Source organism: Brachyhypopomus gauderio, chromosome 1 (genome assembly GCF_052324685.1).
Source record: "Brachyhypopomus gauderio isolate BG-103 chromosome 1, BGAUD_0.2, whole genome shotgun sequence".
Taxonomy (NCBI): domain Eukaryota; kingdom Metazoa; phylum Chordata; class Actinopteri; order Gymnotiformes; family Hypopomidae; genus Brachyhypopomus; species Brachyhypopomus gauderio.
In genome coordinates, this window is record NC_135211.1 from 6,096,394 (window position 1) to 6,111,693 (window position 15,300).

Below are 15,300 nucleotides of genomic sequence, written 5' to 3' on the forward strand. Positions count from 1 at the left end.
GAATGGTGGTTGTAGAGTGATTATAGAATCATAGTAGCGAGTTTTAGACAGGCTGGGTCTGAGCCTGATCTAAGGGAGGCATTGATGGCATGCTTTAATTACGTATATGTGTACAGGATCCAGGACACGGGTAACAGATCTGGGTAACTCGATGAGTCTGGCAACAGACCTTTCATTTACTGGGGAAAAACGAAAGCTGTTAATAGGAAAATGTGTTAGTGTTTGGGTATCTATAGACTTGGATTACTGCTGCAGCTCTAAATAGATATCAACCTTGTGATTAAAAATAGCAAAGTTCTGATGTTGGGACTAGAGGAAGCTATTAGCAGGCAGCAATAGTTTATTTACAGATGACAAAAGAGCTTGTGCATTTCATAGACCATGGTTAATGGGTAAACCAAAGAGCAGGATGACAGAATGTCACTGTCTACATTCTGAGCTGCTGGTTTAGGGTAGCTAATCAAATCAAATATATTTGTACAGCGCTTTTCACAACATATGTTGTCACAAAGCGCTTTACAGGATGACATCATAATGAGTGACCAGGGCCTTGGAAGATGACATCATAATCAGTGACCTTGGCCTTGGGAGATGACATCATTAAGACTGACCAGGGTCTAGGGAGATGGCATTATACCTTGAGGGATGGGAGACTGATCAAGCATAAACATTAGGAAAATGAGGAAAACAAATGGTATAAGTACACAGGCTAATGAGGACTAAAGAAGGGACACATGAAACTAAGAAAAGGTGGAGACTATAAATGCAGAAGGCAAAACAATGACAAGGGACCGGTTGCCAAGAGGGTCATGACACTACCAGAGGGAAATCAGAACAAAGTTTAAACACAGTTTAATTTCTCCTACTTCCACTACTTCCTATTTTCTTCTAAGCCCAGTGTCACAAGCATTGAACGTGCAGTACGAATGCGGAAAAAAGGAGTTTAATGAAATGAATGAAATTGAACATAAAAGGTTGTCTGTAGTGTGTGTATGTGAAGCACAGTTTATAATGAATTTACAAGTCCAATCGGAGGTTCTGGCCCATTCTCATGGTTTGGAATATATACCTCAAAGTATTAATGTAGCAAGTATTGAGGAGCAAGCTTGAACATACCCAGACAGAGGAATGGTTTACTGTATTAGTCAGATGCACAGTGTGCCGTCGACCCCTGATGGCCGCCATGGCAACTAGCCCTTCTGTTCTCCATCTTAGAGGTGATGGCATTGCCATGACAACAAGCTGCAGGAGGCCTGACCAACAGCAGCGACCATCACAGCAACATTGCACTTTTTTCCAAGCCCCTCCACACAGTTTTATTTATCTGTTTGTTTTTGTATGATTTCCTGCCCACCTGCTATGGACCTTACCAAGATGGCCACTTCTAAACTTATTTTTAATATATATCGTGGTGTATCATGGTGGCTTCGCTGGAGACTTTTTCCTACGACTTGAGAAGGGAAAAAAAAAAAAAGCCTAGCACGCCATAGGCAGGAAGTGATGCGTCCTCACGTTAGAGCAAACGACAGATAAGACGTGAGATAAAGATAAATAAAGGAGCACGCAAATAAAACTCCTCTTAGCAGCCTGCACACACAACTCCAAACGTCTCTTTAACAGCTACTCAAAACCCTCGTGCCCAACGCATCTCACATCACAGTAGACGCATCACACACATCACAGTAGTCATGCAGTCACTGTATGAGTGGAGTGTCTGCGTAAGAGTGAGTGAGTGAGTGAGTGAGTGAGTGAGTGAGTGTGTGTGTGTGTGTGTGTGTGTGTGTGTGTGTGTGTGTGTGTGTGTGTGTCTGTCATCACCCCTCGTGGGCCGATGATCTCACCTTCATCGAGTTTAATCACTTATATCAATTTATTTTCACCCTTTCATTTACTGCCTGCCCAGAGTGTTGTCACCTCTCATATCCATCCCACGCAGAAACACACACGCACACACGCACGCACACACACACACACACACACACACACACACACACACACACACACACACACACACACACACACAGGGCTGCATAGGTAAGCTTGTCACTTTTTTTCCCCTCTCCCCAAAAGTGTGAGTTCCTGGCCAGCGCTAGTGAGCCTAGCGGTATTTTTACCCCAACGGCATCTGCTTCCAATTATCCTGAGACTGAGCACCGCTCACACACACACACACACACACAACAAACAACTTAATACCACTTCACAGAATGCAGTTTGGGAGAAGTGCAATTAAGCGGTGTGAAGGCGTGAGTGTGGAGTGTCATGGCGACAGACGGACGATGCTTTGGGGGGGGGGGGGGGGGGGGGGGGGTGACGGACCCGGGCCAGAGATCATCGGAGCCTTTAAACCTGGCTCGCTTTGAAGTCTGATATGTATCTCTCGCTCGATCGCTCTCTCTCTCTCTCTCTCTCTCTCTCTCTCTCTCTCTCTCTCTCTCTCACAGAAAGGGCTTCATGTTTTAACTGCTTCTAGTCACTTCAGAAGCATAAATAACAACAGGTACATTTATCTTCTGGAGTGGGACCAGATTGCTGAATCAGAATCAGTCGGCCCATTTCTCCTCTCCCCTCTTCTCTCCAACTCTCCCCTCCTCTCATTCCCCTCTCTTCATCCACCTCTCGCTTCTCTCCTTCACCCTCTCTATCCATTTCCCTCTCTCCTGTTCTCCGTTCCCATCTCTCTCCCTCTCTCCCTCCCTCCGCCCTCTGTCTTGGGCTCCAGGCAGGAGCGGTGAAGGATTACATAAAGATGATGTTGGAGACGGAGCAGCTGAAGTTCCTGGTCTTTGCTCACCACCTCAACATGCTGCAGGCGTGTACTGAGGCTGTCATCGAGGCCAAGGTACTGCAGTGCAACTCAGACACAGGATGCTGTGTTTTGTGTGTGTGTGTGTGTGTGTGTGTGTGCGCGCGTGTGTGTGTGTTTGTTTGTTTGCATATGCATGTGAGGAGAGGGACTCGAAAAGTAGAATGTCGAAATTAAAGGGTAGAATGCAAAGCGAGAGAGGAATTGCAAGGGAGACGGGGCAAGAGGTGTGTGTGTGTGTGTGTGTGTGTGTGTGTGTGTGTGTGTGTGTGTGTGTGTGTGTGTGTTGTCAGAGTCACCTTTAATGTGGCTGACACAGGCCCAGTACACTCTAAGTCACACTGAAAACTTCCAAACTTTCCTCTGCTCATTTCCACACTTCCCAACATTTCCCGTCTCTCACACGCAGAGCGAAGGGTGTGAGAGACTGAGAGAACGTGTGTGTGTGTGCGCGCATGCGTGTGCACTCACATGCATATGTGTGTGTGATCACACCTCCTGGTGTGAATGCTGTCGCTTCCTTTAAGTTTTAATAAGAACCAATTAACAGGAAAGCTAAATAAAGACGTGTGCATGCGGAGGTAAACGGGTAAAGAATTAAATAAGTCGCTCGACTGGTCAAAGAATAGAGTGAGGCAGGAGTGGGCTGGGAAACGGTGTCTGTGTTAAAAACATCTGTTTCACCCTCTCTCGCCTGATGGGGTGATTGTTTGACACTCCCAGTGAGAGGAATCACTCACTAGTGCCTGTAGCAAAAACTCGGATCGATGGCCAAGCAAACATGTTACAAACGACGACTCCGTGATGATTCTGCCACAGTGAGTCATGTACCGGGACAGTGTGCACAATCCCACCAGGCACATCCAGCTCCTGTCCGGCAGAGTCCTGCCCCGCACCTCCAGAGTCCTGCCACACACATCCAACACCGGCCCTGTAAAATCGTAGCTCACACACCCATCTCCTATCCAGCAAAAACTTGCCATACTACCCAGAGCAGATTCACAAGGCTCAGTTTATTTGGCCATGACCCAGTTGTCAAAACTTTATACTTTTTTTTTGGAGAATTCCTTTTAACCCAGAACACTCCAAAGACGGGCCAGCGAGGCCTGTCTACACACTCTAGTAATTACCTCCTCCTCCACGTGTAGTGTATTGAATTACACACCTTAAGATTAAACGCTGAATGATCCAACTGGAGTTTCAGAGGCTAATATTTAATGTGGTCTTCACACAGGCGTAAGAAGGGGCAGAAATCCAGTTAGATATTAGCATCAGTGTTTGACCGAGGCACAGACACAGGGTGTGTGTTTGAAGGAGGCACAGACATGGTGTGTGTTTGAACAAGGCACAGACACACAGTGTGTGTGTCTGCATGAGCCGTAGACTCACAACTTGCAGTTCGGATGTAGGCGCAGAGTTTCAGATGTAGAGGCACGTGATGAAATTTTAAAATTAGCAACATATTTTCAGCATTAATTGGAGCTCTGAACTGAAAGGTGAAGGTGTTAATTCTCGGTGTGTGTGTGTGTGTGTGTGTGTGTGTGTGTGTGTGTGTGTGTGTGTGTGTGTGTGTGTGTGTGTGTGTGTGTGTGTGTGTGTGTGTGTGTGTGTGTGTGTGTGTGTGTGTGTGCGCCGCAGGCTGGATATATCCGCATTGACGGCAGCGTTGCGTCCGCCGAGAGGATCCAGCTGGTCCATCGCTTCCAGAACGATCCCGACACTCGCGTGGCGATCCTCAGTATCCAGGCGGCGGGACAGGTACTCGGAACACGCGTCCTCCGGCGTCTCACGCGCGGTGCGTGTCCTCCGCTCACACACGTTGGTGCTGGTTTGTTAAAGCAGCGTGTGTTCTCAGGGCCTCACCCTGACCGCCGCCTCCCACGTGGTGTTCGCCGAGCTCTACTGGAACCCGGGTCACGTCAAGCAGGCGGAGGACCGCGCCCACCGCATCGGCCAGACCTCCTCCGTGCACGTGCACTACCTCCTCGCCAAGGGGACGTTCGACATGGTCATGTGGGCCATGCTCAACAGGAAGGTAACGCACAGGTCGCGATTAAAGCCACCATAAGCACCTCCTGCCTTACAAGGTCAACTGGGAATTTTGGCAAGCGAATAGGAACACGTTGTTGTTGTTTGTGTTCTTTCTTCGTAAAAATATACTGACAGTGTAATTAAGTATAATTAAAAACTGGACATTTTAAAGCATGAATAAGCATTACTGTAAGAAACCGTACAGGAGTGGCAGTTGAAGCGGAGGGTGAGTGAACATTGAGAGAGCGCTCGGTCCCGTTGAAGACCTCCAGTGTCTCTCGTGCTCTACTGGGGAAGCTAACGGCCCGTGTGCTGCACAGGAGTCGGTGACGGGCAGCACCCTGAACGGCAGGAGGGCCCAGCTGGGGGCCCAAGAGGGGGAGAAGGAGAAGTGGGAGTTCCTGAACTTCGCACAGGCGTGGACCCCCAGCGAGGGGACGGCGGGGGACGCCGAAGACGACGCCATCTTCTTCTCCCATGTGAGGACTGGGGTTTGACTATCGGATCGTTTGGCAGCTCTCGCCGAACTCTCGACTGGAAGAGACGGTTTTCTGTTCGATGTTTTCCATCACTCCTCTCCCACGTCTTTCACTCTTTCACTCTTTCTGTCTTTCAATCACTTTCTTTTTTTCTTTGCGCAGTTCGAGAAAGACAAGCAGCACGACATCCGCAGCTTTTTTTCCCCCGTCGCGGATAAAGACGGGAAGAGGAAGCGAACGGACCAATCGCCCACCGGCGGCTCGCCTCTCGCTCCGCCCTTCGAGCGGCCAGAGACCAATCAAAGCCCTCCATGCCCTGGCCCGGGTTCCAGCGGTGGGGATGAGGATTTCTGCCCCCGGGTGAAGCGTCTGAGGCAGGCTAGCCCCCTGTCGCGGGGTAAGAGGAGCCCCGTGGCGCCCAGCAGCGCCTCCCGGAGGCTCTCCGCAGACCTGCAGGCGTCTCGTCACAGCCAGAAGTGGAGCTGCGTGGCGTGTACCTTCTCCAACAGCGGCCTGCTGCTCCGGTGCGAGATGTGCGAGATGCCACGAGTGCGGAGAGGTACACACACACACACACACACACACACACACACACACACACAGATCTGCAAGCACTGACATTCACAGATGACAATTTCTTACAGAATATTCTGTATTTCAGTCCCTCCCTGATCACTGCTGTTCACACAGTCATGCATTGTGTATTTGTATTCAGATAATAACACACACACACACACACACACCATTCTATCATCCAGTCGTGCTCCAACGGGAACAGTCAGTTTTGTTCTCAAAGCGCTACCAGTCACTGAAGTAGAGTGGGAAAGTGTGAAAACGGCTCGTTTCCGTGGCGAGGGCCGTTGTCGTGGACACGTTGCGACGGCGCTGACGTTTGGACTGATCCTTCGGTGTCTGCGACGGGGCAGAACCACAACGGAGAGTCTGGTGCGCACAAACACACTAGTGCGCACAAACACACTAGTGCGCACAAACACACTAGTGCGCACAAACACACTAGTGCGCACAAACACACTAGTGCGCACAAACACACTAGTGCGCACAAACACATTAGTGCGCACAAGCACTAGTGCGCACAAGCACTAGTGCGCACAAACACACTAGTGCGCACAAACACATTAGTGCGCACAAACACACTAGTGCGCACAAACACACTAGTGCGCACAAACACACTAGTGCGCACAAACACACTAGTGCGCACAAACACACTGGTGCGCACAAACACTAGTGCGCACAAACACACTAGTGCACACAAACACACTAGTGCGCACAAACACACTAGTGCGCACAAACACACTAGTGCGCACAAACACACTAGTGCGCACAAACACACTAGTGCGCACAAACACACTAGTGCACACAAACACACTAGTGCACACAAGCACACTAGTGCGCACAAACACATTAGTGCGCACAAGCACTAGTGCGCACAAACACACACACGGCCTTGCATCTTCATGGGGTGAAAGAAATAAAAAGGGGGGAAGAAATGAATATGGGTCGTCATGGGGATATTTTGTCCCCACAGAAAGCTAAGTGTGTGCCACACACCAACACACAGAAGTTAAATACACGGCTGCAAACACACCCATACATGGACACGCACCCAAAGAACTTGAAAATCTAAATGAGATCAGCTGCATTTCTTTAAAACTTCTTAAATATGGCTTATTTGTGTAGTGTGTGTGTGTGTGTGTGTGTGTGTGTGTGTGTGTGTGTGTGTGTGTGAGGTGCATGCTCTCGTCTGTAAACCCTGATTTTTTTAAATAGTTTTTTTTCTGGATCTACCCATTTTCTCTCTATCTCTGTCTCAGTGTGCCTCAAGGAAACAAAACTGCAGCTCCTTATTTATAGACACACACACACACACACACACACACACATCTGTAGTTGAGAAACCAGAGAATATTTAAAACTCTTGTACAGATTTTATAATCCTGGGTGGTAGAACTGGAGGGCTCTCTGTATGGGTCGAGTTCCCCATAGCGTTCCAGCAAGTAAGTGTGTGTGTGTGTGTGTGTGTGTGTGTGTGTGTGTGTGTGCGTGTGCGTGCGCGTGCGCGTGCGTGTGCGTGTGCGTGTCCGTGTGTGTGTGTGTGTGTGCGTGTGTGTGCGCGTGTGTGTGTGTGTGCGTGTGTGTGTGTGTGCGTGTGTGTGTCCTGTTCAGTGTTGGAGTGATTTGCTCAGTCACAGAGACTACAGTGTCCACTGAACGTGCCTCTTTCATCCCCTTTTATTTGGGCTGTGTTGAGAAGGAACGCATCCTTAATTATGACATGTGTCTCTACCGCTCCCTGCCTTGTGCCCCTGGTCCTAGAGTACACCACGTTCACTTTTAATGAAGCAGTTCACACAGAGCTACTATGTTCAGCATTCACACACACACACACACACACACCTTCATTCTCACACAGTCGTCCTGCGGTGGTGTTTGCGTTCATATCGCGCATACACACGCACACATCTCACCTTCCGTTCCACACTAATCAAACAAAAGCTTCTTTTTCACATACTGTTAGTGTGAACGACGCTGATCCGTAATCATTGCACAAACGCGCGCCTTTCTTAAAACGCACAGAAACCGCTGCCTGGTGTCATCGCAAAACCTGCTGTGGGAACATTTTTTACAAAAGAAAAATCTCTTCAAATAAACCCTCCCTCCCTGTCACGGAACAGCAGATGTTGTGACAGTCTTTAAGTTACCCGAGACGGAAATACAGAGAGGTGCCGCCTCACGTTTCACAGAGGTGGGGGGGGGGGGGGGGGGGGGTCACGCGTGCGTTTCTCCATCCCAGGAACAGGAGCGACCGCGTGTGTGTGTGTGTGTGTGTGTGTGTGTGTGTGTGTGTGTGTGTGTGTGTGTGTGTGTGTGTGTGTGTGTGTGTGTGTGTGTGTGTGTGTCCGTGTCCCGCCTGGATCCTTCTACCTCAGACGGGCTTCTTGCATACAGCGGAGCACGGAGCTCTGCTCCCCGAAAACTCGGCTGACGTTTCGTCAGATCCGGGTGAGGCCGGCCATTCCTCGGGAGACACGAGGCACGGTGGTCACGGTGCGAAGGCGGAGCCCAACGTGACTATTGATCTTTCCCCTCCGCTGCCTGCCTGTCCGCCCCTGTGATAAGGAGGCAGACGGTGTGAAGAAGTCGTCCCTTCCTCCAGCCCTGATCCTGATTGTGCCTGTAAATAGAGCCGGCGTGGGTGCGCGCTGTCCGTCTCCGTGAGACGCAGGGGGAACATCCGGGCGACGTGCCGGAGTCTTCCGAGACGAACCCAAAGAGGAAGCCGCGCGGTCCGGGACAGCCGAGACAGTCGTGCCCAGCACCTCCTGTTCCGCTGTGTGTCTCCGAGACACACACAAACACACTTTATTCTACATCTCCGTGCCTCCCGAGTTTTGACGAGGCACTAACAGCCTAAGTGTTATTTATGACCCAGGCTTTATTTGGGACCGCTGTGCACATGACCACAACTACGTCTGCGGTCTGTGGGGCGGCGGTCGCCGCGTGCTTTTTGTTGCCTTTCGTAGTTACGCCCAAAACACGAACGCTCATAATTCTGTGCTCTTCTTGTTCCACCAGCCCCCAGCCCCCCGCCCGCCACTTCGCCTCCCCCACCTCCGACTACCCCCACGCCCGCCACGCCCGGGACCCAACCCGACCCCGACGCCCCCACCGCACCCGACCGGCCGCCAGAGGAGGGGGGAGACCGCCCCGCACACGCCCCCCCCGCACACGCCCAAAGACGACCCCACTTCACCTTCCACCGGTAATCTCGCCTCTCTCACGGCCCGAAGCTGATTCAGGATCAGTTATGCACGCATGCTTACAGTATCTCGTACTGGTGGGGGCGTGGGGAGAAGCTGGTCTGAGACCAGTGCCCGATCCATGCTTTGGGCTCAGTTCAAGGCTCTCTCCGCTCGGCCGGCACTGTTCCAGCTAGCTAATAATAGTGCTCTTCAATGCAGGCTGCAGCTCACACGAGGTGCTTCATACTGCGATTATACGTATTATGCTCAATTTTCCCTGAACTGATGCGAGGTGCTTTACGTTACCCAGTAACCAGAAGTGCTTAGGGGGGGGGGGGGGGGTGGTTATGCAAATGAGCTGTCGCTAGCTGCTTCCTCACTGGCTGTTGCGGCCGGTTAGCCGTTTAGGGTTCTTTGTAAAGCGGGCAATATCATGCAGTCGTCGTGCGTTCGAGTGGCAAGGCGTCGGTGGGGGGGTGGGGGTGTCATCCAGACTCTCAACACCCTGCTTCCTCCGAGAGACGGCAGGAACAGGCAGGCTGTGGGCTTCCGGAAACATCTCAAATGCCAGAATCCCTCCACCAAACCTTCCTCATCCTCCCTCCGGGCTGGCTTCTGGCCCCAGGCAGGCCCGGCCCAAGCAGTCATCAGCAGCATGTCAGCAGCGATACAGCAGGTGGCGCTGTGGAGTACCATATCGGACAGCGCCAGTAAGGGTGGCCAGTTCTGTGACACTTTACTGATATATTTAGCAAGTTTGATCCAAGTAGTTTGGAAATGTACATGAAATTAGATTTTTGAAATGTTCTTCCTAACCGCCCACAAATTTGAACAATGGTACTCGGATTAAGTTCATCAGTGTACTCACAAGCAAGCACACCATAGGTATTTTATTTCGCTAACAAAGGTTTAAGCTTCATTAAATGACACTGAGCTGATCTAATATGGCACCTTTGTGTAAGATGGTAGTAAGTGGATTATGGCCAGGAAGGCCTGACCCAGGATCAGCAGTGCTCCTAAGTCTGGTGTGATTCACAGAGCACCTCCCAGTGCCAATACTGAACACATGAGTAAGTAACGAACCGATGGAGGAGGGGCTTATTTTGCAGTTGTTTACTGGTACAGCTGCAAAGTAGGGTTGCAGCGGTAACCGGTTTCACGGTATACCACGGTATTAAAATGCACGGTTATCATACCGTGTGCGTTTGCTTATTACCGGTAAAAAGCAAGCCAGCGGAGAAACTGACCCGCGCATGCGCAACTCCGCTCCGGTTCAGCTACTCAGCACACAGCAGTGAGAATGGCAGAAAGTGCATCAGACTTAACACATTTTTTAACAAAAAAAAAAAGCTAAACTAAAATCAGTGGCGAAAATGACGTAATCGCGGTGGCTCCGCCCGTGCGCGAGGGTCTCGCGCGCTGTCGATTCGCGAGGTCGTGCACCTCTCGAATTTTGTAACTTTGCGCGCGCTGCACCTCAGCGCAATGAACAAAGTCATGTTTGCAGGATTCATACACGTTTAAAAGGTGGAATTAAAACACTTGTACGTCACTTTAAAGGTCCGTTTCAATATTTCCCAGCACCTTAAACTTAATTAAGTTAAATATTTATACATATACTCGAAATAATTCGCTTTTTCATCACATTATTTAATGGTTGTTTATTTCCAAAACGCCCAATCTTAACGTCTTCACGTTCTCTCATGTTTCGTCCTGGAATTAAAAGAGGCTCGTATTTGTTAACGTAAGACAAAAGAACTGTGCCGAGTCGCGCGCTACGGTCACTAGTGAAAGTATAAACCTAGCTTTTTATGGTCCTTGCTTTCGCTGGATGTGAAAGACGCCATTAATTTACATGCGTTCAAATTCTAGCGTACCTGTTTTTGAAATGTTAAAACCAGACTCTGTGTGAAAGCCTTAAAATAGAAATCTCTATTGTGATGATGTCAGAAATAAATCCTCTCTTTCTGCAGTATCTGGTTATATTCTAACTTGGCAGTACAACGGACGTTTACGACAGTTGTTGATCAGACACTGACCCAGGCTGAGTTTATCAGATATTAAATAATTTAAACTTAAATAATTGTACTGAAATCCATGATTTAGGTTTCTCTAATTTTGCAGTATTTATATAAACATGTGTACAGCTTATTTTTTTAAAGGACACATTTTGTATACAATAGTTCCAGGTTTCTACAATAAATAGTTAATTGAACAAAATTAACTTGTTGTAATTTCTTTAAGGGTCAGTGTATCTTTTAATAATATACAAACTAACTGTGATACCGTGATAACCGTGATACCACGGTATTTTCTGAGACGGTTATCATACCGTGAAAATCTCATACCGTTGCAACCCTACTGCAAAGGCGTCTCGTGGTTCTGTTTGTTTGTTTGTTTTTTACCCCCATACTGACCTTTTCCTGCTGTTAGTGTGATTGAAGAGCAGAAAGTAATGATCTGCCCCCCCCCCCCTCCACCCGCCTCTCCTCCACCCCCTCATCTCCACCCCCTCGCCCGCTAGCTAATGACGGCGGTGGGTGTAATGCGGTAGACGGCTCTCTCCCCGTCTATGACAGCCTGAAGTTCTGCGCAAGCAAAAATACAGATAGGATCCACATCTACGACAAGGTAACAGACGCCCACACACACACACACAAACACACACACACACACACACTTATTTTGCACTGTTCTTTCCATCCTCTCCTGCCTCACTCCACCTCTGGCTTCCTCGGTCCTGCAGACCGGCTCTCTTCCTTTTTAATCCGTCTTTTCTTTCTTCTTCCTCCTTCTGCACCGCCTCTCAGCAGACCAAGCGGGTCTTTCTCGGCAGAGGCTAAATAAAGTGTTCTCCGGAGTTGAAATTGCACGCCATCGTTTATGTTGCCTGCAGCAAGCGTTCCTGAAGCCCCGGGAAGCAGCTTTAAACGGCAGGAGATATGAGGACGGGGGTCCTTAATTGACTTAGATTGAGAAATATTATCAGAGTTAGATATTTAATAAGACTTCTTCCTCTGGCTATTTCAGCTCAGGAGTGATGAATGGTGGGGCTACGAGCAGAGCTCGCGAAGACGGTGTGAGACAGAGTGAGAAAGACAGAGAAAATGGAGAAAACATGAGAAAAAGAAAGAGACAAGGGGAGTGTGAATAAAAGATGGGAGTCAGACAGATATGGAGGGAGTCAGACAGACGGAGGGAGGGAAAGACGAGGTGGGGGTGAATGCAGAAAGGCCTGCAGTCAATTAAAACTCAAACTCTCCAGGACTGTTATGCAACAAAATCCAGGCTGGCCCACAGAACACACACCTTCCCATTCTTAAACTCACACAGAACACACACCTCCACATACTTAAACTCACCCAGAACACACACTTCTCCTGTCCTTAAACTCACCCAGAACACACTTCTCCTGTACTTAAACTCACACAGAACATAGACCTCCCTGTCCTTAAACTCACCCAGAAAACAGACCTCCCTGTACTTAAACTCACCCAGAACACACACCTCCCCTGTCCTTAAGTAAACTTTATTTCTATGACAAACTATAAAAAAGTGCTAATTATACTGCTCAAAAAATAAAGGGAACACTAAAATAACACATCCTAGATCTCAATTAAGAAAATATTCCAGTGGAAGTTTTTTTTTCCCCATTTATTACATAGTGGAATGCGTTGAGAACAAAATAACATTAAAATGATGTAAATCAATATTATCCCATGGAGGTCTGGATTTGGAATCATACTCAAAATCAAAGTGGAAAATCAAATGACCGGCTGATTCAACTTCAGTGGAAATTCCTCAAGACAAGTTAAAATGAGGCTCAGTAGTGTGTGTGGGCTTCACGTGCCTGTATGACCTCCCTACAACACCTGGGCTCCTGATGAGGCAGTGGATGTTCTCCTGAGGAATCTCCTCCCAGACCTGGACTAAAGCGTCAGTCAACTCCTGGACAGTCTGTGGTGCAACATGGCGTTGGTGGATGGAACGAAACATGATGTCCCAGATGTGCTCGATTGGATTCAGGTCTGGGGAACGGGCAGGCCAGTCCGTAGCATCAATGCCTTCATCATACAGAAACTGCTGACACACTTCAGCCACACGAGGCCTAGCACTGTCATTCATCAGAAGGAACCCAGGGCCCAGTGCACTAGCATATGGTCTCACAATGGGTCTGAGGATCTCATCCTGGTACCTAATGGCAGTCAGGGCACCTCTGGTCAACACATGGAGGTCTGTGCGGCCCTCCAAAGAAATGCCTCCCCACACCATTACTGACCCACTGCCAAACCGGTCATGCTGGAGGATGTAGCAGGCAGCAGATTGTTCTCCACGGCGTCTCCAGACTCGGTCACGTGCTCAGTGTGAAGCTGCTCTCATCCGTGAAGAGCACAGGGCGCCACTGGTGAATCTGCCAATCATGGTGTTCTCTGGCTGTAAGCACAAGCCCCACTTGTGGACGTCATGCCCTCATACCACCCTCATGGAGTCTGTTTCTGACTGTTTCTGTTTGAGCAGAAACATGGATATTAATGGCCTGCTGTAGGTCGTTTTGCAGGGCTCTTGCATTGCTCTTCCTGTTCCTCCTTGCACAAAGGAGGAGTTAGCGGTCCTGCTGCTGGGTTGTTGCCCTCCTACGGCCCCCTCCGTGTCTCCTGGTGTACTGGCCTGTCTCCTGGTATCTGCTCCATGCTGTGGACACTGTGATGACAGACACAGGAAACCTTCTTGCCACAGCTCGCATTGACGTGCCATCCTGGATGAGCTGCACTACCTGAGCAACTTCTGTGATGGTGAGAGAACTGACAAAATGCCAAAGTGATCAAAACATCAGCCAGAAATGATGAGATCAGAGAAAAGGTCTGTGGTCCCCACCTGCAGAACCACTCCTTTATAGGGGGGGGTCTTGCTAATTGCCTTTAATTTCTACCTGTTTTCTGATCCATTTGCACAACTGAAGGTGAAATTGGTTCACAATCAGTGTTGCTTCCTAACTGAACAGTTTGGTTTCACAGAATTGTGGTTGACTTGGAGTTATATTGTGTTTAAGTGTTCCCTTTATTTTTTTGAGCAGTCTATAAAAGACAAACTAATACAACACAATAAACACACAAATTAGTATATCACCAATGATCATTGCGCCATAACGGCTTGTGAGTATGAAATGCCCTAAAACTAATTTGTAAAGTATAATAAAGCGTCTAGAAGTCTAACTATAGGATTGTTCCATAGTTTCGAAGCACAGTCACCCGTCCGCATCAGTTTGGGCCTTGGAACTACATGTAACCCTTGGTTTACAGATCTCTAAGATCTGGCGCTCATGTGTGTAATCAACACGTCGCTCATATATTCTGGCAAACCACCATGTACAGTCTTCTAGGTAAGAACCTGAATTTTAAACAGCTCCTAAATGTCTCTGGCAGCCGATGGAGAGAGGGCAGAACTGGGCTGATGTGATCGGTACACCTAGTTCAAGTTCAAAGCTGCTCAGCAGAATTCTGCACAGACCGCAGTGTTGCCAAATCTCCTTCACGAATGCAAGTAAACGGCACACTGCAGTAATCCAGAAGTGTAGGAACAAAACGCTAAAATCACGTTCTCATGATCTCGAAACCATAAACTCCCTCTGATCTTTGCCTCGGTATTTCTGAGACGGAAAAAGCGGCACTGAACAGGTTTGTTAATATGTGCCGAGAATTGTAAATTAGAGTCAAAAATAACAACAAGATTCCTTGGGCAGGCATTAAATCTTGGCAGGAGTGAACCAAGGGCCATGTGCTTTTAGGAACGTACTCCGTGGGAATACCAAGTCCAAGACCTCAGTGGGCAGGGATTTGCAGATGTTAGAGAGGGAGGGGACGGATGTGTTTTGTAGAGGGAGGGGCCATGCGTGTGTTTTTAACACTTAATGGTATTGATGATTTGTGTGTGTGTGTGTGTGTGTGTTTCAGGATGGCCTCCCACTCAACTGCAACTTCATTCCTCTGGATATCAGACTGCAAAACTGGGATGACTTGCCTCCAGAGTTCATCCACACTGCCAACCGGAGACATGTATGTGTGTCTGTCTGTGTGTGTGTGTGTGTATGCCAGTACAGTATATAAAATACAGATACAGATCTACAGTGAACCTCAGTCATAGTGATATCAGTCATTGTGTGTGTGTGTGTGTGTGTGTGTGTGTGTGTGTGTGTGTGTGTGTGTGTGTGTGTGTGTGTGTGTGT

At 48.7% G+C, this 15,300-nt stretch overlaps 1 protein-coding gene across 2 annotated transcripts in view; it reads left to right on the top strand.

Moving 5' to 3' along the window:
* The window catches only part of zranb3 (zinc finger, RAN-binding domain containing 3), a 38,385-nt gene extending 23,326 nt beyond the window's left edge, over window positions 1-15,059 (top strand). For both annotated transcript variants that reach the window (XM_077021480.1, XM_077021566.1), the window contains 8 exons: window positions 2,723-2,842; window positions 4,445-4,564; window positions 4,662-4,841; window positions 5,158-5,316; window positions 5,479-5,875; window positions 8,911-9,097; window positions 11,602-11,708; window positions 15,029-15,059. In XM_077021480.1, the coding sequence (XP_076877595.1) occupies window positions 2,723-2,842; window positions 4,445-4,564; window positions 4,662-4,841; window positions 5,158-5,316; window positions 5,479-5,875; window positions 8,911-9,097; window positions 11,602-11,605 (1,167 nt within the window). In that variant the 3' untranslated portion in view covers window positions 11,606-11,708; window positions 15,029-15,059. The remainder of the gene's footprint in view (window positions 1-2,722; window positions 2,843-4,444; window positions 4,565-4,661; window positions 4,842-5,157; window positions 5,317-5,478; window positions 5,876-8,910; window positions 9,098-11,601; window positions 11,709-15,028) is intronic.
* The last annotated feature ends 241 nt before the right edge of the window (window positions 15,060-15,300 follow it).